Here is a 27,216-nt window from a genome sequence, read left to right as displayed (position 1 = left end):
CATAAAAATTTTTAATTACTTGCCTTGTAGTACCAATCCTGAAATTTTTTACAGCAGTCCTCACTACAAAAATCTCTTATGACACCATCCAATTCTTTAGTTGCTCCCTTCTTACACAGTTGAGAGCAATAGTTGCAAGTAACACATCTCAATCCTAAACGTCTTGCAAAATCCTGTTTGTACAACAGTTTGCAGCCTGAAAAATAAAAGTTTTAATATTAAGAAAAAAAAACTACTACTTTTGAAAGTGAGAATGAGCTTATGGAATATAGGTCATTAAAAGCTACTTTTGAGAGCGAGAAAGAGCTTATGGAAAATACGTCATTAGCTTTAAAATTTTTCTATAAATTCACATATAAAGTCCTTTTTCTCTCCTGATCAAAATTATGAAATCTTCTGTGATCAACACCAACCTGTAAAAATTCAAACAAGACATGGAATATTATGTTGGATACCATGTGGATTCAAATTATTAATGTTCTAAGACATTCAAATCTAGAAATGTCTCAGAACTGATTTATAGGCTCTATTTAAATATAATCTTAAGTATCATAAACTCTCCACAAATTGGCATTTTAGTAAATGAAATAGAGTAGACTATTGCAAGTAAAAGATGAGAATTATGACTAACATTTTCACTCAAAAGCAAACTTAAGGATATAATTCAGGTAAGTGGGCATTTTAGTGGAATTTTCTAGGCTTTTTGTCTACCACCCTACAAAGACCTTCAGGGATGTAAAACTGATTCATTGACTTGTAAAGAGAAAACATTTTTTTATTCCATTCCTTCAGTAAAATATTTATTTTACCTACTATGTAAATGCATTACTTTATTTTTTACATATCAATCTTATTTGTATCTCTGAGGATTTAATAATCTTCTGTACTTGACTCATGCTGTGCCACATAAGAATGACCTTCCAACTCCTTATCTACTGAAATCCTCCACAAACTCTGTCCTCATCAACCTAGCTTTAAATGATCTTTCCAAACTGTAAACTTAAATTGCAAATGTTTTATATATAATATTTTTGGCAATTAATTATTCTTATATAATCTATTTAGCAATTAATCTATAACTTCTGTTACTCTGAACTATATCTACAATTATTTTTAATATTTCACCTTATTAGCTTCATTTTTCTAAAAAGATTTTGATAGTAATACCAGATGGTATGTTTCATTATTTCTGGCAGATTCCAATAGAAAATTAGATGCAGTTAAAAGCAAAAAAAATACATTAAACAGGAAAAAGACACAAATCCTTTTTTTAAGCTTTTATTGCCCGTCTACAGTGATTAAGTCCCTCTGATTACATCCCTCTGATTGAAAATTATGTTCTTAAACACCAATTATCTACTTGCTGCTACTTATCTGTTCATTTTAGTAAAATCCAGATAATCCCAAGGGCACAAGATCACCGGTAGGTATGTTAGCCATTAATTCCAATACATTCAGATTTAGGAATCACTAAGAATGTCACTGCACAAAAATTTAGGTGTAAAAAGGGTTATATTAATTCCGAATCAATCTTTTCAATGAAACAGTCATTTTTCATCAAAGCTGTGATCTTAACAATAAACAGTACCCTTTCATTCCAGATGAACTGTGCCAAATAAACCTATAAAATTGGAATACTTTGTTTTATAAGCAGTACTCTCTTACATATACAAACTTCTATGTAAAATGTATAATACTGAAAAAACTGGCAATCTTTTGGTACTGTTGTCATCCCTACTGCTGGAATTTAGGATTTTCAAACTGTGTGTTTCTTTTAAACAATACAGAAGTCTTTTATGTTTTTACACTTAGCATGCCATGGCTTCATAGTGGGTTTCAGCAGCTCAGGCTTCTTTCCATTGGTTCTCACAAAATGTGCTTCTCTAGGTGGAGCAGGGTGATGCTTCTGTTGAACCTTTCTCTTTGGTTTCCTTCTTTTTCTGATCATTTCCCTTCACACATATCAGGAAGCTATCTCAGCTCCTAAGAGTGTTTAATATACTCAATACATAGATTCTCTTGGCAAGAATCTTACAACAATGCCCATCATATGCTGGGTGACGTAGACTCTTGTAGTTTTGCCATGGTAACATATGTGGGGCATTCCTTTTTGAACAATGACCATCCCCTTGATGTCTACAATATCACCTTTCTTATAGATTCGCATTTATGTGGACAAAGGAATAACCCCATGTTTCCTCAAAGGCCTAAAGAACATATAGCAAGTGCTTCTCCACTTTCCCTTTGTGTTCATCATTTTTGCAAATTACAGGGAGATGGTGGTTCCGGCCAAAAAGAAGCTCCAAACTTTTCCTTGGCCCTAACTAGCAATAGAAATCCTTAGAAAAAGTGGATCCAGGAAAAGAAAAAAAATAACTAACTGGAAAATAATAGGTGAGGATAGCAGATAGGAAAGCTGGGAGTTCAGTGTTTGGGACCAAAGAAAGAATAGAAAGTGAAAGCCAACTTTAAGCAAGAATGTGACATGTGGGGAAAAGTAATAAGCACAAGAGCCCAAAACCCATAGTGACGATCATGGTTCCTATCTCTGGAGAATTGGAGTAAGGACTGAAGTCCATTGCTATAATCTGCTGCTGGACCCCAGGGCAGAAGTGTGAGAGGAAAGAGAATTTCAAAATGCATTATTAACAAAAGTCAGTGTTTCTCTGGCATCCCAAATTGAAAACCTGAGTATTTCTCCATTATAGGAATGCCACAGGTAGTTTTCTTTCTGGTACATTGAAAACTTCTGTAGGCTAGGCAGTATGCTAGACAGAAAAATGGATCCAATAAAAAAGAATTCTTGTCCACTTGGAAAAGTCATTTTTCGGGTCACAATTTGTATGTTTAAAAATGACATGGTATGATAATGATTTTATTATAGAAACTTCCCAGAAATGGTAAGCATGTTACCAAATTTTTTACAAAACAAGTCAACAGAAAAGCAAACTCAATTTGTTATGTTCAGCTACACTAAAATTGTACAGCTCTTCTAGACATGTACACTTAATAGTTTGAAAATAATTTGGCAAAAGAATATTAAATATTAATACATTATGAACAACACTGTATATACACTTGCCTTCACTACAGAAGGGTCTCTTAACGCCAGAGAAATTTACTGTTTCATGAAGAGTCTTCTCCTCTTGACAGTACTCGCAATATGTAACTATGCAATGCAGCTTCTTATAGTCGTCTGAGCAGGTTCTGCTGCAGAATTGATGCACTTTATTCTAAATGCATAATGGGAACCTTGGTAAGCAGAGGACAACCATCTCGAGAACAAGTTTAAGAAATAAACAAGCCATGTTTACAGAAACTAAGTTAAATCATTTACCTACATAATGTTATCTTCCTTGGGGATACATTTCTAATAAACCACAGACACCTAGTTTAACTAATTCACTGCTATATTTAGATGAAACTCCACAAAATTCAATATCATTAACTAATCAAAACTTATAGAAAAATAGTACAAACATCGCCAAAGCAATACAGCAATCTAGTGTTGCTAACAGAACTGGAGATACGTGAAGAAAACAATGGAAGATATAACAAAAAGATGAAAATTATGACATTAACATTTTCACTCAAAAATAATTTTGTTAAATATAGTCAAGTAGGCTCAATCCCATTCTTATCACAGCTTAAGAGTAACAGACCTGTTGTGGATAAGATATTCAATATGGAGCCATTACCCATTGTGCTGCTAAGCTCAAGACAGAGTGGAGTGGGCTCCCTTGAATAGAGCAAGGTTAGTAATTATTTAGTTATTTCTCCTGGCCTCAAACCCATAAGAGCCAGTGATTTTTCAAGTATGCAGTCGTCGGGAACAAGTTAAAACCTCCAGGGCAGCAGCGTTTCCCAGGATGTAGACTAGGTCTAAATTGTCTCACACTAGCAAAGATACCTGAAGACCCAGATAAGGAAAATGAACGAGCCTAGGAAGTAACTAAAGTAGTAAGGCAATCATCAGTGGGAAGGTGCCCCATCATGGACATGTAACTATAAAAAAAAAGCAACAAAGAAACTGCAACTGCAAGAAGCAAGAGGCCCTCCGAGTTCTCAATCACCTGAGAGTCAGGCACAATTCCCATTCAATTTAATGGTGTTTCCTAATTCCTTCAATATTTGCCCGCCAAATAAATAAAAGCAACACAGCACAAGACTGCAAAGGCAGGGTGGTGCTGACATGGAAAGGGTGAGAAGAACCTCATTTTCATCTAGTATTATCAGGACAATTTATCTCCTGTATGATACTATTCTTATGTGCTTGCTCATGAGCTCATTTCCTCATTCCCCATCAACCCTTTGTCCTTTCTAATTATTGGACATTCAACATTCTTCCTGCTAAGATTTAAAAAGGGTTTTAGTCACTAAAAATCATCACTGAGTGCCTCAACAGTCTCAAAGAATGATTGGTTTAAATGTTCTTAAGATTACACCAGTCAAATTAACAAACTAGAAAATTTTCTAGTGACTAAAGTGCTAAAATAATGAAATTTCATATATTCAAAGTACTTTAAAAATTGTGTAGTTTCTGGGAATCTCCTTTCACCTAAGACTTGCCAACAGCCACTAATAAGTTTTGGCTCAGGAGCTATTGTTAGTACTGCACCTTGTATCATTTTATATACTACGTGCTCTCAAAAAAAAAGGTGAAAGAAAGAAGGGCCAAAGATAAGTAGTGCTCAAAAAGCAATTTTCAACCAGGGCCACCTTGTCCATCCATCCATCCACTATTACTGCCCCTTAATGAAAGAAAAATTAGTGATCAAAGGTTTTGCTAATGGCAAAAAGATATGGCAAAGTAAATTAATAAATTGGTGAAGGCAAGAATGATGAAAAGGGAAAATAAATTTATATTAGGAGTCTTTTATTAAAACAAAATTATAAAATGTTAAATGACAATATGGTAAATGATTAGCAAATTTTATTTTACAGGTAGTGGGTAATACAATTAGAGTTCACAGAAAATATTTATTAGGATGGATGGGGGGTAGAGGAGAAGAGATAAGGGAGAGATGGGGAAAATACTGCACAGATGACACCCTATATACTATTATGAACATAATATAGAGTGAATATGACTTCAATAATTTTGTTTTACATTGAAAAAACCAAAATAGATCTTTTGTTAGTGCCGCTCCCACATAAGTAAATGATTCAAAAATGATGATGCATCATATTTAATGACAGCATCTTTTCTTTCTTAATGATATACAAAATCTGAAAAACTGATCCTTATCCACTAGGAAACAAATTCTCAGATGGAAATGCCATAATTATTTTACTAGATAATATACATAACAAAATATGACTTGCCTCCCATTCCAGGATTTCTGGCTTTGAACAAAAGGAATTTTTGCAATAGTTGCATTTCAACTGAATATCACTCGGAGTTACAAACTGGCCATTTGGAGATGACTGCATACTAAGAGCCTTAAACAAAACAAAGAACAAAATATACTGAGTCTGATATGGATTTTGGAATTTTTATTTATGACAACTGTCAAATATTGACTATGTCCAGAAAACAGTATGTATTTTGCTTAAGTATTTCAATACATAAAATTACATTTCTAAATTTTGTCCTTAAGATTTATACTACTATATTAAGTATGTCTTATAAAAATTAAAATTCATTTATCACAGGATTACTAATTTTAAACATATGTGAAAAGGGGGGGGGGGGGGAATCATACCAATCCTGATTTCTTTTTTCTCTTTAAGAAAAATGTAAAAAAAAAAAAAAAAAAGGAAATGTAAGCATCCCTAGCCAGTTTGGCTCAGTGGATAGAGTATCTGCCTGCAGACTGAAGGATCCCGGGTTTGATTCTGGTCAAGGGCATGTACCTCAACAGTCTCTCCTCTCTTACACTCTCTCTAAAAATCAATGGGAAAATATCTTCGGGTGAGGATTAAATAAAAAAGAAAAAGTAAAAAAAGCACAAGAAAAAAATAAATAAAATGTAAGCAAATAATAGTGAAGTTGTTTAACCAAGTTCTGAACTAGTAAATAAAAATTTAAACCCTAGGCCCTGGCCGGGTTGCTCAGTTGGTTAAAGCATTGTCTGATATGCTAGGGTTGCAGGTTTGATCCCGTCAGGGCATACAGGAATCAACCAATGAACGCATGAATGAGTACAACAACAAAATCAATGTTTCTCTCTCTCCCACCCACTTCCTCTCTCTGTTTCTAAAATCAGTCAATCAATAAATAAAATTTTTCATTTAAAACCTAGCCCTAACAGGTGATGCAGAGCTGACCAGTCCCACTTGCACTGCTGCCATCTTTGTCATCCTAAATCCATCAATGAAAAACTATGTTACTTTTTTTTAAAATTGATTTTTAGAGAGGAAGGGAAAGAGGGAGGGAGGGAAGAAGGGAGAGATAAGAGAAACATCAATCAGCTGCCTCCAGCACACCCCCTACCAGGATCATCCCAAAACCCAGGCATGTGCCACAACCAGGAATCAAACCGGTGACTTCTAGGTGCAGGGATGACGAGCTCACCAACTGAGCCACACCAGTCAGGGCCAGCGTATATTACGTTTAAAAGTGGATCGTTTCATATACAAAGTTAGAGAAAAAAGATTTATAGACTGGCATTGATATAAGGAATTTATTTTTATATTTATTTTATAAGTTAAAACCATTTACAGCACAGAAGAAGATATAAGGACACATGGGCTTTAAAAGTTTTAATCTAATCTGAGTGGGGGAGTACAATGATATTTAATTTTCATTCTTTAATCCATATTACATATCTTGTGAATGCAGGAAATAGTTAATAAAATTCTTTTCAATGTGGCAGTGGAGAGAAAACCACCTGTAGCATTTTTATTCGTTTTGTAATCTTTATCATTTTTTAAATTTCTGCATTGTTCTACACAATTAAAATTTGTTAAAAATAAAACATGCAGATTTAAGATAGCAACTATCAGATGAATAAAATTTTTAAATAAAAACTGCCATTAACCTTAACTATTTTCAAGAAAATTCAAGTCCATTAAAATTATTTATTCACAACTTTTCTTAAAATATTGTTTTACCTCACCCAAGGATATGTTTTATTGACTTGAGAGAGGAAGGGTGAGAGAGAAACATCGATCTGTTTCTTCCTGTAGGCATCACAACTGGGATCAAAACAACCTCCTAAATATGTGCCCTGACAGAGAATCGAACCCACAACCTTTTGGTGTACAGCAGTGATTCCCAAAGTGGGCGCTACCGCCCCCTGGTGGGCGCTGCAGCGATCCAGGGGGGCGGTGATGGCCACAGGTGCATTTGTTTTAACTTTTTTGTATTACCTTTCTATTCTGAGTTCAATAAATAGTTTCATAATTTCAAACTTCAATGTTTCTCATTTACACCTTTCTTTACTATATTTTACGAAAAAGGTAGAAACATTAATACATATATCTTTCTGTTTAATTGCTATTAAAATTTAAAAAAATTAATTTCCAGGGGGCGCTGAGTAATATTTTTTCTGGAAAGGGGACGGTAGGCCAAATAAGTTTGGGAACCACTGGTGTACAGAATAAAGCTCAACCAACTGAGCCACCGGTCAGGGCTATTTTTTCAAAACTTAGAATGGAAAACCATCTAATGAAGACATATAGTTCAAAATCTATGATTTGCTTTAAAATAAAGAAAAAGTAAAAAACACTGCTTTTCTATATGTCAATCTAGCACTACTTTTATACAGAGTCACAAAGCAACGAGGCTGCCTACAGTCTTATTTGCATGCATCCCTCAGAAGTCAAAGTCTAAATTCAGTGTTTCTTTAAAATATACAACGTACTATTACACAAACGGTCTCATCAAATCCTGGGCAATATAAGTTTCAATTAAAAGAAAAAAATAGTTAAAACATTTTCCATTAACATTTAAGTTTACCCAACATCAAAAAGGAATAAAGAAAGTTATGACAAGCAGCATGCCAAAGACACTGTCCTTCACTCACCAAATTACTCCTATTCCTTAATGTCTACTTTATGGATAAGCCAGCAAGTCAGAAGCAGTACTTGCCACTCTAAGGGTGTTATCAATGGCCATAATCTCAATTTCCAAAATGAAAGTTTAATCTTGAATATGGTAATCACCTAAGCTCAGATGAGGATATACTACTAACAAAAATAACTCTCACCAGGCTTAATTCAAAACCACTTCAACTTAAATGCAATAACTGTTAACTACTACAATATATATGAGACTGCATTTTCATTTTAAATAAATTAACAGAGAGCACAATGCCTGCAACACGGAAGTGTTGATCAAATGAACTCATGATGCACCGCTTTGTGCACTGGTGAGAAATTTTGTGTAATACCCTAAAATTTTCAGAGCAGGTAGTAAACCTATTCCGACCACTTAACTAATGCTAAATCCTCTCTAAACTATCCTTCCTAGTTAGTCAACAGGCTTAAGTTTGAATACTTCCAGTGATACTCTTCTGAGACTATCCATATGCCAAAATTAACAATTTACCAAAATAAGATGACCTTTACATTTAACAAAATGAAAAATGTCTCCTTGAAACTGATCTTGTATTAAAATCCAATCCCCTTTATACCTGCCATATTTTTAATATATGAAGAAAATGTTTGTGCTTATTACTTCCAAGCTAAATATACTACCTACGTCCTTCATAAAACAGAATTCCCCAAGAAGAATCACATGATGTTATTCAAACCATCTACTAAGAAAATACTACACATCAGACATGGAGCTAAATTTTGGTGTTTTTTTCCTACAAAGTCTATGTCATAAATACAATTAAAAAGTCAATTAGGCCCTGGCCAGTGTGCAATGGTTAGAGCATCAATCCCAGGCCCTGATCAGGGCACCCGGGGCAAATGCAGGAGGCAACCAATCGATGTGTCTCTCACTTTGATCTTGATCTTTCTCTCTGCCCCCGCCTCCTCCCACCCCTCCCTTCCACTATCTCTAAAAGTCAATGGAAAAAATATCCTCTGGCGAAGATTAACAAACAAAAAAGTTCTAAGTAGAGAGCTGGGGGCAGCCATGTCTGCTGTGACTCTAGAATCTCCACCTACCAATGTGACCCTCAACAAACTAAAAAGATTGGCCAGCCTTTGTGGCTCAGTGGTTGAACATAAACTTATAAACCAGGAAGTCACGGTTTAATTCCATCAGAGCATATGCCCAGGTTTGGGGCTCAATGACCAGTTTGGGGTATGCAGGAGGCAGTCGACCAATGATTCTCTCTCATCATTTATGTATCTATCTCTCCTCCCTTCTTTTCTGAAGTAAATAAAAATATATTTTAAAAAAACAAAACTAACTAAAAAATTAGTACATTAAGTAAGTAAAGACAAAGCATATTACACTGTATTTTCTAGGTCTATTTTATTAGGGTAAGGGTTATGCAAAATAAATAACAAACCTGAAATTTAGCCACACAACTGGAATTGCAAAAGTTATACAGTTTTCCATCAGGCATTGTGGCTTGATACTGAGGTAAAGAGTTTCGTTTACAAAAATGGCAAATAATTCCCAAACCTAGGAGAGAAAAGGTACATACATAACTGATTTCTTTATAAAGTAATAAAAGTCTTTTTTTTAATATATCTTAATTAACCTCAGAATAGCTTCTTAATGGATCCTTCTGTAAACTATCCGTTAATTTCCAAAATTATTTACTTATACCTTAAAAAGTATTGTCCTAAAAGAGTCTATTATGTCTCTAAAACACACAGATACATGAGATAATCTCAGTTTTAGATATTTAGATGGAAAAGGTTTTAGCTAAGAACACAGGCATGGACAGAACTTCAATAATTTTAAAAGAAATATGGAATGATCAAAACATTAATAATTAAAGTTTCCAGTAATATAGTTTAGTGTGATAATAAAAAATAAAAATTTATGTAATTAGCACAAGCACAAGAATAAAGTTAAAGGAAAGTAGTTAGAAAATTAGTCATGTTATTAAAGTTTTTTAACAGCCCAAATCCCTGAAACTTACTTTGTGATTTTGCATATTTTGTCTTGTGACTGTTCATGCAAGCAGTGGAACAGTATGGCTCCATATATCCATTAGGACCTATACACTGAGTCATATCAAAAAACCTGCACTGTGTTCGGCAACCAGTACAAGTGGTCAGTTTTCCATATTTCTAAAATTTAAAACATAAAAAGATAATTAAGAAAACCATAATTTACCTAAAAAAATAACTGTATTTTTTTCATTATACCTTTTCTCTCTGCAAAACAATTCTATTAATCTCTAATTGGGGTTAGTGGGTCAGAAATCTTCACCTGGATGCAAGCTGTTAAGTGCAATGCAGCTAAATCAGATTCAAACAAAAGTAATGATCTCAACTAACTTTCCTTCAAAAATAGTGTTTTCTCTATTAATTTAACAGAATCCCTACAGAGAGGTAAATAACAACTGAAAATCAAAGACACTGTTTTCTGTTTACAATAAAGACACACTTCTTTATCCTGTGACTGAAGAAATTAAATGGACCTAAAAATGTAAGCCTTAATAATCAAATGAACACAGTCCTTCAGATAAAATAATTTGAAGATGTTAAATACTTATTCTATTGAGCTGCTGACGTGCAATCACTTTTGGAATGTCTCTTAAAACTGATTTACCACCTATCTACTACATTTATAACCTTATTCAACCATAATAAAAATTTTTAATTTTTAGATTAAAAACTTTCAAAATGATTTTTGGCTATTAACTAAAGTTAATAATTAGTCAACAGATAATAATGAAGTCAATCCTTCGGCCAAGGATGAATTATTTGCCAACACTGATATAATTCAGACCAAAGAGATAGAATATATGAAGATAAAGGAGGTACACTTTGAGAACTGCTAGACAAAAGCAATTATTATTGATATACAGTCTTATAAAAATACAGTTTGGATGAACTGGTGTGTTTCTATTAAAACATTTACTTGATAGTCACAATTAGACATCAAAGATGAGGGGGGGAGCCTTTTAGAGCAACTTTGATCTCTTCTGAGCAGTTACAGAACTGTCACAATCAGTTAAATCAAATATCATAGATCATGTTGCAAAATAACTGTATCCACCTTCCCACCTGATGTGGAGATTATCTCACTCATCTGCATACCCAACATAATCTAGTACAATATGATGACATAAGAAGAAATCAAAATGTTTCACGGATGGATAAATAACAGATGTCAGGGCCCTGACAAGGTGGTTCTTGGTTGGAGCTTGGACTATACACCAAAAAGGGTTGCGGGTTTAATTCTCGGACAGGGCACATATCTAGGTTGCGGATTTCATCCCCAGTCAGGGCACAGACAGGAGGTAACCAATTGATGTTTGTCATGTCAATGTTTCTCTCTTTCCTTCCTTAACTCCCTCCTTCCCTACCCCCTCCCTTTCTCTTTCTCTCTCTCTCTCTCTCTCTCTCTCTCTCTCTCTCTCTCTCTCTCTCTCAAATCAATAGGAAAAAACATATCCTTGGGTGAGAATTAAAAAAAAAAACCTAACAAATGTCAGGAAACACGACAATCAGGCCAAAAATAAAATAAAATGGATAAATTTCACAAGCACAAAAATATTTTAGACAATAAATAATTTGGAGGTAAAAAAACAATAACAAAAAAACAAGTAAAAACATCACCAGCCAAAAAAAGAAATAAAAAATACTTCCTCAGCATACAATAAATAGAACAGGTATGAGAAAAGAGAACTCTTGATGTGCAGAGAAGGTATGTTATATTCTTTTTGGTACCATAAAATATAATTTTTGCTGCCTATTTCCCATTACTCAAATATCTCTTAAAGGAAGCCCTAAATTTTACTTTTCAAAGTGGAAATCAACTCATTCTTCAATTTCTCATATGCTCCAGAAAGAAATACTTATCAATAACAAAATAATAGTAACAAGAAATAACCTATTAAATCTAATTATTAGCTCTCCCAGTGTTTGAAAGGCAACATGTTTTCTTGAGACCTATATAATAATTTAAATGTTATATTGGGGGTGGGGGGAATCAAAGAAAACAAATCAAAAATGGAAAATAAAAGAATGTTTAAAATCTGATACCACAGTACAAATTAAGAATACTAAAAACATCAGGACACCTGTCATTGTATCTCAGGATCACTCCCAGTAGATGTGTGCATAAGACTTCCATGTAGCAGCACCTGTGAGGAATTCCTTTACCAATATATTATTCAATAAATGAAGTCCAACTGTCTAATCTAATTTTGGATTAAATATTTTTAACTTCATTAGAAACATTCTTCGAGTTGACAATGATTTTATTGGTAGAATAGTTAATTAGTAAGTTTGAAGATGTAACAAAATAAAAAGTATATCAGTCGAACTGGGTGAAGTAAACAAGAAGCTAATAAGCAAGTGGTCCACACTGACAAATACTTTTATTTGAAAAGGTACTATCAGAAAGACAGAATCATTAATATTGAAAATATTTCAACAAAGCTACTTTCATAACTACCTCTACTACTTCAAAAACAGAAGGTCCCATTTAATGGAAGAACATCAGCAAAAAAAGAAATAAAGGTTTATGCCATGTTTTCTCTGCTTGATATGTAATAGCCTGAGCCAGTTTAGCTAAGTGGGTAGAGCCTGTAGACTGAAGGGTCTTGGGTTTGCAAGAGCCTGTGGGTTGCAAGCTCCATCCCTGGCACTGTTTGGAGCCCGGGTGGGAGGCAACCAAATCAATGTATTTCTCTGTCTCTCCCCTTTCCTTCTACTCTCTCTAAAATTTGTTGGAAAAATATCCTCAGGTGAGGATTAACAAAAAAAAAAAATCAAAATAGCAATATTTAAATTTTATGTGTCCTATAAATATGCATTATGTAATTTAAATGAATGAAATTAAATAGAACAAATTCACAAGTAATATATTCCCCCATTTAGGCAAGGGGGAAAAGAAACCTACTTAGGGAGAAAGAAGGAGGTAGAATTGATTGAAACAAGATATCAGTAAGGTAAATATAATGGGAGTTTATAGCAAATTGGCTCACTTTCAGGCTACTGAGAAAATGTGCCTTACATTTTAATTTTAACCAATTCCACATTAATATCAAAATTAACAACCATCACAAGATTTTAAAATTTCCCGATTTTTCTTTTACATGTAAGTAATACATTTCATTTAGAACATTTTGACCAAGCAAGTAGACAACATGGGTAGATGCTCAAGAGATAAAGGTTTCACGTACTTGTTGCTACAAATCTAACCTAGAAAATCGGCACCAAGATATATCCAGAACAGAACCTACTTCCTAACCACATTCAACTACAACTTAACTTTGCTCCACAGTGTTACATGGAAAAAATGTATTACCTTTACATTCAATAACATCTACTGCAATGTGGCATTCTCCTTCATTCTAATTGGAGGCAACAAACTACAATAGTTTTAACTGAACCTGTAACTTCATCAAAAATAAAAATCCCCAGCTTTTTCCATTATACTGGCAGTTAGCTCAATATATTATTACTAGAGGCCCAGTGCATGAATTCATGCACAGGTGGGGTTCTTGGGCCTGGCCAGGGAAAGGGAAGGGATCGCAGGAGTTGGCAGCTGACCCTCAGCCCCCCCGACCCGGGGAAAGGGACCACATCCGCCGCCACCCACCCCCAGTTCCCCGTCCCAGCCCAGGGCCTGAAGGCCCTGGCAGGGTTGGGAGAGTGGGCGAAGGTCACCAGGCCAGGCACGGAAGGAACAAATGCCAGACGCCGATGCCACCGTCGGCGCCCTGCCACTGCGCAGTTCCCCTCCTACCCCCTCCCTCCTTCCCTCGCTGCTGCACTGCCACCACAGTGAGTGGGCGCCACCACAGTGAGTGGGTGGCGGGCCTATCAGGGCCTGCTGGCCGGGGGGAGGGAGAGGGGGAGGGACTGCGGGAGGTTGGCAGGGACCATGGATGGTTGACAGCCGCAGGAGGTTGGCTGTGGGAGTGCACTGACCACCAGGGGGCAGCTCCTGCATTGAGCGTCTGTCCCCTGGTGGTCAGTGCACATCATAACGACTGGTCGACCAGTTGTGCCAATACAGTCACTTAGGCGTTTATATATACAGACAGATGTTCAACATTACTTCAAAAAACACTGTAGTTATTACCATATTTTATTAGTGCATTAATAAAGTATGTATCACATTTGAAAATATTTAGAAATGTTTCAATAACTATTTTGATTAATCAATTCTAGTCGTAATATTCTATTTTATGCATTTTACTGATAAATGGTCTATCCATATTACTAAAGGAGTCAAAAGCACAAAATAGTGAAGAACCCTGATTAGAGTGGTGATAAAACTTTAACATGACATGATATTGCACAAATTTTTACACTAAATGAAGATTAAAAGATAAATTAAAGTAAAACTTATATGTACTTTCGTTATTCAATAAACTCTAATAGTATCTCTTTATGTTGAAGATGTTCACACAGAGGAAAAAAGCATCTAGAAAATTGATTAACTATCATGTTTTACTTTTCTTCATTATTGTAGAGTTTATAACTTTTCTTTCAACTCTCATATACTAGTTGTAATTTTTAAAAAATTTTCTATTTGACAGTGGATGCTAAAAATAGTGGGTGTAATGTCTATTGAGCAACAGAGTATTTATAGACTATAATATATACATCAAAAAAAATTAATAAACAGAGGGAAGAACAGCAATGGTATCCTATATAAATTCGACCCACACCTCCTTAGCTAAGTGAGCCAAGTCAACAGACAGACATCAAGTGCCTCCTGGTGTGATGCACTAAAATGGATACAATATCACTTATGATGTCAAAAAATACATGACCTCAATATATTCCTTAGAAACTATCAGAAAAGCCCAAATTGAGGAGCACTCTACAAAGCATCCTGTAGTATGTAAAAATGTCAAAGTCATGAAAGACTGGAGAACTGTTCCAGATTAAAGCAGATAGGACTTCTATCCACAGCCATGATGGAGTAACAGAGACTAGATGTAACCTCCCACCATTAACAACTAGGAAACTAGACAGAAGATATGAAACAATGGCTTTTAAAAATTGCACAAAACGTAATATAATGTTATACAGAAATAAAAAAAAGTCAAGCTGTAGAAACAGATCTAGAAATGACAAATGCAAATAGTATGCAAAGATATTAAAAGAGCTATTATAAATATGCCGACATAGTTGAGAAATCAGTATAGAAAAACATGAATATGATGAGGCAAGGAATAGAAGATATAAAAAATACCCAGATGGAACATCTATAGATGACAAATACAAGATCTGAGATAAAAAATACACAGTATTTTATTTGGTTACGTTTAATTAAAGATCAGTAAAATCAAAGATACAATAATAGAAACTCTCTAAAATGAAGGAAAAAGAACCATAGTGATTATAAGACAATAGCAGAAAGTCTAATATATCTAGGATTGGGATCTCAAAGGAATAGAGGAGGAAAAAGACCAAAAAAAAGAATTTGATGAAATAGCCTATAACCCTGGATTACATGGATCCCAGACAAGTAATCTTTTTTTTTCCATTTGCTATAAGGGAAATTAATAGACAAAATTTGAATAAGGTCTAAAGATTAATGAGATAGCAGTGTTTTATCAAATTAAAATTCATTATTTTGATCATCGTACTACAGTTAAAATTATATCTACTTGTATGCATTTATTATTCATGTGCTAATTTATTCATCTGGATTAATGGGAATATAGATTTCAAAATTATGTTTTTAAAAGGGTTTTATTTACCTTTCAAGCATGCACTAAAGAGACGGGCTTTGATATCCTATAAATAAATTCTTATTGTGGACAAGGCACTGTGCATTAAAAAAGTATATTTGATAATAGCAACATAAATACCTAAAGGCAAATGATCTTATCAAACAAAAAATACATGTAAAATTTAATGAAATAAGAAAGGTTGTTATGTCATAGAGATAAAATAAGAAAACAATCATCTGATATATTTTAAGTGAATAAATTTTAACATATAGGCATATCTTGTTTTATTGTGATTCAGATACTGAGTTTTTTACAAATTGAAGACCCTCCACCAGCAAAAGGATCACTGAAGGCTCAGATGATGGTTAGCATTTTTTAGCAATAAATAATTTAATTAAGGCATGTACATTTTTTTAGACATAATGCTATTGTATACTTAATAGACTACAGTGCAGTCTATTTATTATTCTAAAAAATAATCAAAACATTATTTTTATGTGCACTGGGAAATAAAAAGTTCTCGTGACATAGTTTACTGTGATACTCACTTCCTTGAGGTGGTCAAAAACTGAAGCTCAATATGTCCGAAGTGTGCCAGCACTCAAGAAATCACAGGCTGTTCAGATATACCATAACAACAGTAACAGTAGCATGAAATTGTCAGGCCTTAACATTCCTACTCACCTCAGGCTGCATCAAGAAAGAGTCTTGCATGTGATCTCGAACCTCCTTCAGAAAGCTTGGATGGCTACCTACCTAAAAAGAGATTTTCAAACACTTTATAAAAACATATAAAGAAAGGCTACTAGATGGAAAAGTAAATAAACAAGCTGTAAAAGTTTATTAATTACCTGTTCTGTGACTTACACACTCATTCCAACTTTTAAAAATGCCTATCTGTTGTAGCCCCAGTGCCACTGCCCAACTTAAACAAGAATTAGTAATTTTAATTACCGTATAGAAAAAAATCACTTAATTATAAAACAATATAATAATGGCATAAGGAATTAAAAATACAGTCTTAAATTTGACCTGATATAAGCAGACCTTGCAAAACATCACTTATTTCTCTTACATGACAAGATCTCATTATTCTTATAATGATATCTCAATGTATTCTAAATTAAGTGATTAGGAAGTTATGCAATTACAATTTTCATCGTCTGCAAATGGATTGTTTGGGGAATTCATTTTAAAACACATATGACAGCTTCCAGCACATATGGATTTACATCCTTAGTCTCTGCAGAAAGTCAAGATACTCTGAAGAAAATGAAAATAACTGAAAAGTGTTAAGCATTTCATACAGTCTCCAGTGCCAGCATCTAGATCACTGGTTCTCAACCTGTGGGTCGCGACCCCTTTGGTGGTTGAACAACCCTTTCACAGGGGTCGCCTAAGACCATCCTGCATATCAGATATTTACATTATGATTCATAACAGTAGCAACATTACAGTTATGAAGTAGCAACAAAAATAATTTTATGGTTGGGTCACAACATGAGGAACTGTATTTAAAGGGCCAGAAGGTTGAGAACCACTGCATTAGAGTGTCTTGGGTAGTGGTCTCCAAATATATCTGGATGGTGCTCCTTTATCAGTAACAACATATGCATGGATCCCTATTTATTTACTTGTAAGTTATTAACATTTAGTATGGGAATTATAAAAAACAAATGAAAATAATATTTTAAAAATCAAAGATGAAACAATATTTTAATATAACTTTTATTTTATTTAATGAAAAAATGAAGAATATTTTTTATGTCCACTAGAGTGGAACAATTTGGAGTCAGTGGAGGCTCTGTGGGGAGCAGCAAGAAGATACTCCTACACCCACCCATCATAACAAGAATATCCTCCCCCCTCCATTGGTGTCAACAGAGATCAAATGGAGATCCTGAATTCTACCTCCACTTGGCAATAATGAGGTGGCACATTCCTCCCCCTGGCAGAGCAGTGTCAAAGAAATACAGCTAAAACAGAGGTTTAATTACGAACCACAGTATAATAATACCCCAAATGTCTAGGCTGCAATTTAAAAACTCACTTATCCTACCAAAACCCAGGAAAACAACACTGTAAATGGAAAGAGACAATCAATAGATGCTAACACTGAAAGTACAGCAATGTTAGAATGAACTGACAAACAGGCAGACATGATAAAATTGCAAGAAACAAAAGCCACTTAATAAATAAAGATTCTTACTTAAAAGAAAAAAAGAAGAAGATAGAAGAAAAACCAAATGGAAATTCTAAAATTGAAAAGAAAAAAAACCTGTAATAGAAATTTAAAACAAAATCAGGCCCTTGCTGGTGTGGCTCAGTTGGTTAAGCATCGTCCCATGCACCAAGAGGTTGCTGGCTTGATTTCCAGTCAAGGCACATTCCCATATTGCAGGCTCAATCCCCAATAGGGGGCCATAAAGGAGGCAGCACACTAATGTTTATTTCTCTCTCTTTCTCTCTTCCTCTCTCTCTCTCTAAAATCAGTAAAAACATATTCTTAAAAATATCAATACTGCCCAGACGTGGTGCTCAGTTGGTTGAGTATCGACCTATGAACCAGGAGGCCATGGTTAGATTCCTGGTCAGGGCATATACCCAGATTGCAGGCTCAATCCCCAATCATGCAGAAGGCAGCCAATCAATAGATTCTCTCTCATCATTGATGTTTCTATCTCTCTCTCTCCCTCTACCTTCCTCTTTGAAATCAATTAAAAAAATATCAATACTTAGGTATGTCAAAAAGAACACAGGAGCCAAGTGAAAGTGCTCTCAATGGCCAAAGCTAGAAAATTATATAACAAATTAAACTAAATTATAACCCAAAGTATAAAATAAATATCCATGGCCCTAGCTGGTTTGGCTCAGTGGATGGAGTGTTGGCCTGAGGACTGAAGGGTCTCAGGTTCGATTCTGGTCAAGGGCACATGCCTGGGTTGCGGGCTCCACCCCCAGTGGGGGGGTGCAGGAGGCAGCCGATCAATGATTCTCTCTCAATAAAAGTATATTTAAAATAAATAAAATAAATATCCATGAGTTCCTACTAATATTAATAAATGATTGAATAAATTAATAAATGTAGAAGAAATAAATTTCCTATGCAGAAAAATCCCAGGTATCTGTATACTCCGCACTAAAGGAGAGACTGACTTCATTCCAAAGAGTACAACATGGAAACGGAAAGCAGAGGAACTTCACAATGGAGAATTACGACATTACTTCAGCAAGGTGAAAATGTTGCAAATTAGACAAAAAACAGTAACCCACAAACAGAAGAAATGAAGCAAACCCTAGAAGGGATAACCCAAAAAAACTGAGTAAAATTAAAAATTGAATAAAAAAAAAGACATCCCTGGCCAATGTGTCTCAGTGGTTAGAGTGCCAGCCCAAGCACTAAAGAGTCACAGGTTCGATTCCCAGTCAAGAGCATGTGCCTGAGATGTGAGTTTGCACCCTGACCTCTGGTGGAGGCACATGCAGTAGATAACCAGTAGATGTGTCTCTCTCAGATCGATGTTTCTCTCCCCTTTCTGTCCCCCTCTATTTCAGTCTCTCTGAAAAGCAATGGGAAAAATATCCTTGGTGAGAATTAACAAAAATAAAATTTAAAAATTAAGACAAAAATTATCTTGAAACCAGCAAAAGAAATGGAGAAGTACAATTGAAATGACAGCATATGAAGACAGAAAACTTTTAGACAATAGACCTTCTACTCTATACAAACACCACAGGAAAAAAATGTGGCACTAACCCACCCACACCAGCAAAGGCCAAGTGGAGGCCTAGACTTGTAACTTAGCCGGCTTCAATGTGATGCTCCAGCACCCAGCCAAATTGATGGCAGAAAAAGCCAAGTAAGTAGCATGAACTTCTACCCATGAGGAAGCGGTAAGGTCGCTACCACTCAAATCCTACCTCTCAAGATGAGAATTGAGAGTCAGGTCTTTCACCAACAACTAGCAGTAACAAGGCCAAAATTACAATGATAGAGAATGAGGGCAAGAAGAGATTAACCAAAGAAAGTATGTGCATATACTGGTATATATGCATTATCTATGGACACAGACAATAGGGTGGTGAAGGCCTTGGGCAGAGTAGGAACGAGTTGGAGGGGAACAATGGGGGATAAAAGAGGGTATCTGCAAAAACTAAAAAAAGAATGAAGAAAAGTGAACAAAGCCTAAGGGACCTGTGGGATAGACATATGCATAATGAAAGGCCCAGAAGAAAAGTAGAACAGGGCAGAAAGATTATTTGTAGAAACAATGGCTAAAAAGTTCAAAAATTTGATAACACAAATCTACAAAACTAAAAATCACAGTTACAAGTAGAATAAATTCAAAAGAGACACACAAGAGACATTATAATCAAACTGTTGGAAGACAATCTTGAGAGCAGCAGATACCAGGAATTCTCAGTAATATTTCCCACCAATTTCTCACTAGGAACCATGGAGGCCAAAAGGCAGTGACACAACATTATGTGAAATGCTGAAAGAAAACAACATTCACATAAGAATATAAATCCAGCAAAACTATTATTCAAACATGAAGGAAAAAAAAGACATACCCAAGTAAAAGGTGAGGGAATTCTTACCACTAGACCTACCCTACAAGAAATACTAGAGAGCCAAAGATTTATGCTGAAATGAAAGGAAACTGTACAGTAACTGGAAAAAATAAAGATCTATATATAAATAACTACATGGGCAAATAAAAAAAAGTAGTGTTATTATATTTTTGGTTTGTAAGACCACTTTTTATTTCCTACATGATTTTAAAGACAAATACACAAAAATAATGGTAAATCTCTAATAGGCATACAATGCTTACATTTTAACTTGTAATTAAAATGTAATTTATTATGACATAAAAGAGGATTCAGCTATATAGGAACAGTTTTGGGGAGGGGGGTTTGCTATTGTTGTTAATCCTCACCTGAGGATGTATTTTCCACTGATTTTTTAGAGAAAGTGGGGGGTAGGGGGGAGAAACATCAATGTGAGAGAGACACATCATTTGGTTGTCTCCAGAACAAGCCCCCACCAGGGCTGGGGATCCAACCTTGACTGGGAAGTGAACCCCTGACCCTTTGGCGCTCGGGCCAACACTCTAACATACACTAAAAGAAATAAAGAATAACTTACAGGGATTTAGCAGTAGATTAGAGGATTCCGAGAATCAAATCAACGATTTGAAATTGAGGAAGCAAAAAACAACCAATCAGAAGAGCAAAAAGAAAAAGAATCCAAAAATATGAAGATAGTTTAAGGAGTCTCTGGGACAAAGTAAAACATACTAACATTCGCATCATGGGGGTGCTGGAAGGAGAGGAGAGAAGAGGAGGAGGAGGAGAATGAGGAGAAGAAGAAGGAGGAGAGGGAGGAGGAGAAGAGGGAGGATGAAGAAGAAAAGGAGGAGGAGGAGAAAGGAGAAGAGGAAGAGAAGGGGAAAAGGGAGGAGGAGGAGAGGAGGAGGATAAAAAGGAAAAGAGGGAGACAGAGGAGAAGAGAAAAAAATTAAAAACATGAACAATAAAATGGCAATAAATACATATCTATCAACAATTGAGTCTAAAAATCAAAATAAATGAACAAGGAATCTAAGGAACAAAATAAACTGATGAATAAAATAGAACCAGAGGCATAGAAACATGGAACAGACTGACGAATATCAGAGGGAAGGGTGGAGGAGGGCAGGAAGAAATTAATCAAAGAACTTGTGTGTGTGTGTGTGGTGTGTGGTGTGTGTGTGTGTGTGTGTGTGTGTGTGTAATCTATGGACACAGACAATAGGGTGGTAAAGGCCTGGGGAGGAGTAGGAATGAGCTGGAGAGGAACAACAGGGGGATAAAAGAGGGATATCTGTAATACCCTCAACAATAAAGATTTTCTAAAAATAAGATATAATTATAAACATATATGCACCAAATACCAGAGTCCCAAAATATACTAAGTAAACACTGACAAAGAGTAGAATAACAGCTAGTGGTTATTAAATAACCACTTTCAATAATGGGTAGAACATCCAGACAAAATTTCAATAATTAAATACAGGATTTGAATAACATTGTAAAACAACTAGAGCTAACAGACATAGAGTACTCCACTCAACAATAGCAGAATAAATAGTCTTCTCAATTTCACATAAAAGATTCTCCAGGACAGATCGTACGTTAGGCCACCAAAAAAAGTCTCAGCAAATTTATAAAGATTGAAAACACAGAGTATCTTTTTCAATTATAGGAAAATGAAACTAGAAATGAGTAATAGAAGGAAAACTGGAAAATTCACAAATACAGATTATTAAACTACTTAACTCAAAGAAGAACTCATTAGGGAAACTTAAAAATACTTAATAAATGAAAGCTAAACCACAAAATAACAAAAGTGATGGGATACAGAGCAATCAGTGATCAAAATAAAATTTATCATTATAAATACCTAGTTTTTAAAAGATCTCAAATCAATAACCTAATGTATACCTGAAATAGAAAAAAAGAAAAAACTAGATCCAGAGCCAGCAGAAGAAAGGGAATAATAAAGATTAAAGTGGAGATAGAGAATAAAAACTAAAATCAATTAAACCAAAAGTTGATCATTTGAAAGAAATTTACAAACCTTTTAGATAAACTAAGAAAAACAAAAGATACAAAGAACAGAGAAACAAAAAAAGGGGCAAATACAGGACACTGCAAAACTCTCCCAAAAAAACTAATTAAATACTATGAACAATATACACCAAAAACTGAGGTAACATAAAAGAAATAGACAAATTCCTTAAAATAGAGGAACCACTAAAATCAACTCCACACTAAACAGAAAAGATCAACAGACTGGTAAATAGAGGTTAAATCAGTCATCACAAACCTTGCGACAAAGAAAAGCCCAGGACCAGTGGCTTCCCTGGAGAATTCTGACAAACATTTTAAAAAAGAACTGACATGAATTCTTCTCAAACTCTTCTAAAAGTCACAAGAGAATGGAACATTTCCCACCCCTATTCTATTAGGTCAGCATTACCCTAATTCCAAAGACTGATAAAGACACCACCACAACAAAAATTACAGACCTTTTAAATGTTTATTCATAAAGGATTTAGTTTTTTCCTTTATGAAAATAATGGAAGAAAAAAAACTCACTTAAAATAACGATAAAAATTTATGAAAAGTTAACAAAAATATTGATGTAATAAGTGGAATGAAATCCCTTTCACTCTGAAGAACACTTTGACATCAAAAACATGCTGAGTCTCAAGGTCAGTCATTTGGAAGCAGATATTTGACCCACAACTCAACTGCAGGCCAAAATAAATTCCAAGTGGGTTAAAGATGTAAATGTTAAAATGAAGCCTTACAAACATTAAGAGAAAACATGAAAAGTATCCTTTTATAGCCTAGAAATGAAAAGAATATATGAAGCAATTTCCAGAAGTAATAATAGAAAACCATTAAGTTTGACAATATTAACATTTAAAATTCTACATGGCAAAAAATGTATATGAGCATCCAATCACAGTTATACATACCATAGATAAATCTCATTACATATTAATGCCATCCTATCTAATAATAGAAAAACATGGTAATTAACCGTAACTTCGCTACCCTTCCCATTGGCTAATCAGCGAGATAGCAAATTAACTGCCAACCAAGATAGTGGCCGGCAGCCAGGCAGCTGAAGCGAACAAGCTTGCTTGCTCCAGTGAAGGAGGCAGCCAAGGTTCCCCGCCTGCCGCAGCCCAGCTCTGAGCTGCTCTCTAAGAAACAATGTTACAATTATAGAAGCTAAAAAAAAAACCAGATACCTGCTTTCAGCCAGCTGGGATCTCAGAACTGGAGTCGCAACAAAGTTTCAAATACAGAAGGTAGACAAAGCCCAGAAACCTGCTTTCAGCAGCCGAGGTCTCAGAGCTGGAGCCGAGCCTCAAAGCTAAAGCCGGCTCTCAGCTCCAGTGACAGCCATAGAAGGTAAATAAATCCCAGAATAAAAAAAGAGGAAAAAAAAAGAAAAAAAGGAGAGGTTGGGAGCTTCAGTCACCCGCCAGCATGAAAACGGCCTTCAGCCCCTCACCCAGGCTGGCCAGGTACCCCAGTGGGGACCCCTACCATGAAGGGGGTGTGACCAGCTGCAAATAGCCATCATCCCTTCACCCAGGCTGGCCAGGCACCCAAGCAGGACCCTCACCCTGATCCCGGACACCCTTCAGGGCAAACCAGCCGGCACCCACCGGGCACCGGGATCAGCAGAGCCACGAAGCCTCCCGGCACCAGGATCAGTGGAGCCGCAAGGCCTCCTGGCCCCTGGGGCAGCGTGAGAGGGGGCAGTGCCCAAACCCCCTGATCACCCTGCGGCTTTGTGTGTGGCAAGGGGTGGGGCCACAACCTCCCTATCCGCCCTGCTCTGTTCGTGACAGGGGAAGGCACCCCAACCACCTGATCGGCCCTGCTCTGTGCCTGATAGAGGGGAGCTCCCCAACCCCCTGATCGGCCCTGCTCTGTGTGTGACAGGGTGCGATGCCACAAACCCCCCAATGGGCCCGCTGTGTGTGTGATGGGATGGAGCCGCAACCTCCCCATCGGCCCTGCCCTGAGTGTGACAGGGGGGAATGCCCCAACCCCCTGATCGGCCCTGCTCTGTGGGTGACAGGGGGCGACGCCCCAACCCCGATCTGCCCTGCTCTGTGCGTGACAGGGGGTGGCACCGCAACCTCCCCATCGACCCTGCCTTGAGTGTGACAGGGTGCGGCGCCCCAACCCCCCAATTGGCCCTACCCAGAGCATGACTGAGGGTGGCATCGCAACCTCCTGATCCGCCCTGCTCTGTGCATGACAGGGGGGAGCTCCCCAACCCCCTGATGGGCCCTGCTCTGTGCGTGACAGGGGGCAGCGCCCCAATCCCCTGATCAGCTGGCTCTGTATGTGACAGGGGTGGCGCCATAACCCCCTGATCCACCCTGCTCTGTGCGTGATAGGGGGTGGAGCCGCAACCTCCCCATTGACCCTGCCTTGAGTGTGACGGGGGCGGCGCTCCAAACCCCCAACTGGCCCTACCCTGAGCGTGACTGAGGGTGGCATTGCAACCTCCCGATCTGCCCTGCTCTGTGCGTGACAGGGGGTGGTGCCGCAACCTCCCCATCGACCCTGCCTTGAGTGTGACGGGGGCGGCGCCCCAACCCCCCAATCGGCCCTACCCTGATCGTGACTGAGGGTGGCATCGCAACCTCCTCATCCGCCCTGCTCTGTGCATGACAGGGGGCGGCGCCCCAACTCCCCAATCGGCCCTGCTCTGAGCCCGACCAGGGGCTGCGTGGCAGGCACCTAGGGATTGGGCGCCCTCCCCCCCCCCCCTGCACAAATTTTTGTGCACCAGGCCTCTAGTCCTATAAAATAAAACCGTAATATGCAAATCCACCGAAAGGCGGAACGACCGGTCTCTATGACACGCACTGACCACCAGGGGGCAGACACTCAATGCAGGAGCTGCCCCAAGAGGGAAGCAACAGGAGGTGGCGGGGGGCGGGGCTGGCCAGCAGGCGACACCAGGCCGCCAACCAAGGCGGATGCCAGCGGGACCCCCCAATCGCCCCACCCACCGGTCACCCCACAGATGGCCCTGGTGGCCAGCCAGGCCTAGGGACCCTACCCTATATATTGGGAACAGTCTCTTAGATTTAAAAATTAAGACCTGGAAAGGCTACTCTAACACTGAAAAAACAGGATGATGCAGTGATGACATGCATGGACTCTGGCTTGCACATTTTGTGGTCAGCCCTGATTCTGACACTTATAACCGTGTGACAAAGCCAATTACTTCTCTCTGCTTCAGTTTTACCACCCATAAGATGGGGAAAATGGTATTATTGCCTCAGAAGGATGATGTTATGTACTACTTTTTATAATCAGGGCAAAAAAATGTAGCTGCCCATACAACAGCAAGATGCCTTGCACCTGTATGAAAAGTATGGTCACTGGTGCATGCAGGGTCCCAGATTTCAAGAGAGATGTCCAACTGCTGGTTTAGGCCCAACATTCCCCCCGAGAGGTCTCGGATTGTGAGAGGACGCAGGCCAGGCTGAGGGACACCTCCCACCCCCCTCCCCACCCACCCCCCCCCCCACCCACCCCAGTAAATGAATTTTGTGCACCAGGTCTCTAGTTTACATAATATTTATAAATAACTCAAACCATGAAAACACACAATTAGTGGTTACCTTTTGAGGAAGGGAAAGGGGAAAGTAAATAGGAAAGAACACAAAATAAGCTGATGGAGAATTGGTAGTGTTCATTTACTAGAAGTAGGATCTTAAAAATCAAGGCAGAAGACTCAGATTTGATTTTTTTAGTAACACTATGAGACAAGATTACTAGGTCCACAACTTTACACCTGATGAAAACAAAGCCAGGCACAGGGAAGCTAATTTACCTGGAACATAGATGATAACTGGTGGGGCCTGAATTTTAACCAAAGCAAACTAAAGCCAGCACTCCTAACAATACCAACAATATCAGCAACATCAAAAGTCCTGGAGGTTAGATCAACCAAAGGACTTATATGCAAGCATATAGGCCTAACCAATGGACACAGACAACAGGGGGGTGAGGGCATGATTGGGGGAAATAGGGGGTAATGTGGGGATAAGGACACATATGTAATAACTTAATCAATAAAAAAATTTTTAAAAAGTCCTGGAGTTTATCATTAGTGTAATCATTTCCATCAACATTATAGCTTTCCTTATATTAACAAACTGAAAGTATTCCTCCCCATTGCAAATCCTATGAATCAGGAACTATGTCTACTTTACTTTCCATTCCCAGCAACAAGTACAGTACCTGCAACATAGTAGGTGGTCAATAATTATTTCATGAACAAATTACCAATGCATTTTGCTCATAAAAATAAATGTTCAAATTAATGGGGGTGAGGAGGGAAGAGAAGATCAAAGCCCAAACAAACAAAAATGGGTATAAGATGTAAACAAATAATTCACAGAGAAAACAGCCCTGAAATAAGGAGGAGAAGGAGAAATAAAAGGTCAAAAATATAAACATTAAAATGAAGAAAAAGGGGGAAGAGGAAGAGGAGGGAGGAGTAAAAGATAAAAAATATGAACAATAAAATGCCAATAAATCCACATCTAGCAATAACTGCATCTAAAAAAGCAAATGAATGAGGAATCTAATTGAGGAAAAAAGAGAATGAATAGAAAACAAGAGAAGACAGAAATAGGAGCAGGAGTTTTCTGAGTATATCTTTTTTTTTTTATTGATTTTTTACAGAGAGAAAGGGAGAGGGATAGAGAGTTAGAAACATCGACGAGAAAGAAACATCGATCAGCTGCCTCCTGTACACCCTGCACTAGGGATGTGCCCGCAACGAAGGCACATGCCCCCGACCAGAATCGAACCCGGGACCCTTCCGTCCGCAGGCCGATGCTCTATCCACTGAGCCAAACCGGTCAGGGCCTGAGTATATCTTTTTATG

At 37.2% G+C, this 27,216-nt stretch overlaps 1 protein-coding gene across 10 annotated transcripts in view; it reads right to left on the bottom strand.

Moving 5' to 3' along the window:
* ZMYM2 (zinc finger MYM-type containing 2) overlaps positions 1 to 27,216 on the bottom strand; it is a 164,164-nt gene that overhangs the window by 57,173 nt on the left and 79,775 nt on the right. For all 10 annotated transcript variants that reach the window (XM_070409361.1, XM_070409363.1, XM_070409367.1 and 7 more), the window contains 6 exons: positions 16,410 to 16,481; positions 9,996 to 10,146; positions 9,414 to 9,529; positions 5,326 to 5,442; positions 3,083 to 3,233; positions 24 to 196 (listed from right to left, as the gene is read on the bottom strand). In XM_070409361.1, coding sequence (XP_070265462.1) covers positions 24 to 196; positions 3,083 to 3,233; positions 5,326 to 5,442; positions 9,414 to 9,529; positions 9,996 to 10,146; positions 16,410 to 16,481 — 780 coding nt within the window. The remainder of the gene's footprint in view (positions 1 to 23; positions 197 to 3,082; positions 3,234 to 5,325; positions 5,443 to 9,413; positions 9,530 to 9,995; positions 10,147 to 16,409; positions 16,482 to 27,216) is intronic.

The sequence above is a fragment of the Myotis yumanensis genome, unplaced genomic scaffold, assembly GCF_028538775.1.
Source record: "Myotis yumanensis isolate MYYU_CA2020_CCGP unplaced genomic scaffold, mMyoYum1.0.hap1 SCAF_3, whole genome shotgun sequence".
NCBI classification, from domain to species: Eukaryota; Metazoa; Chordata; class Mammalia; order Chiroptera; family Vespertilionidae; genus Myotis; species Myotis yumanensis.
The sequence above is the reverse complement of the archived record's forward strand: the minus strand, read 5'-3'. Positions and strand labels throughout refer to the sequence as shown.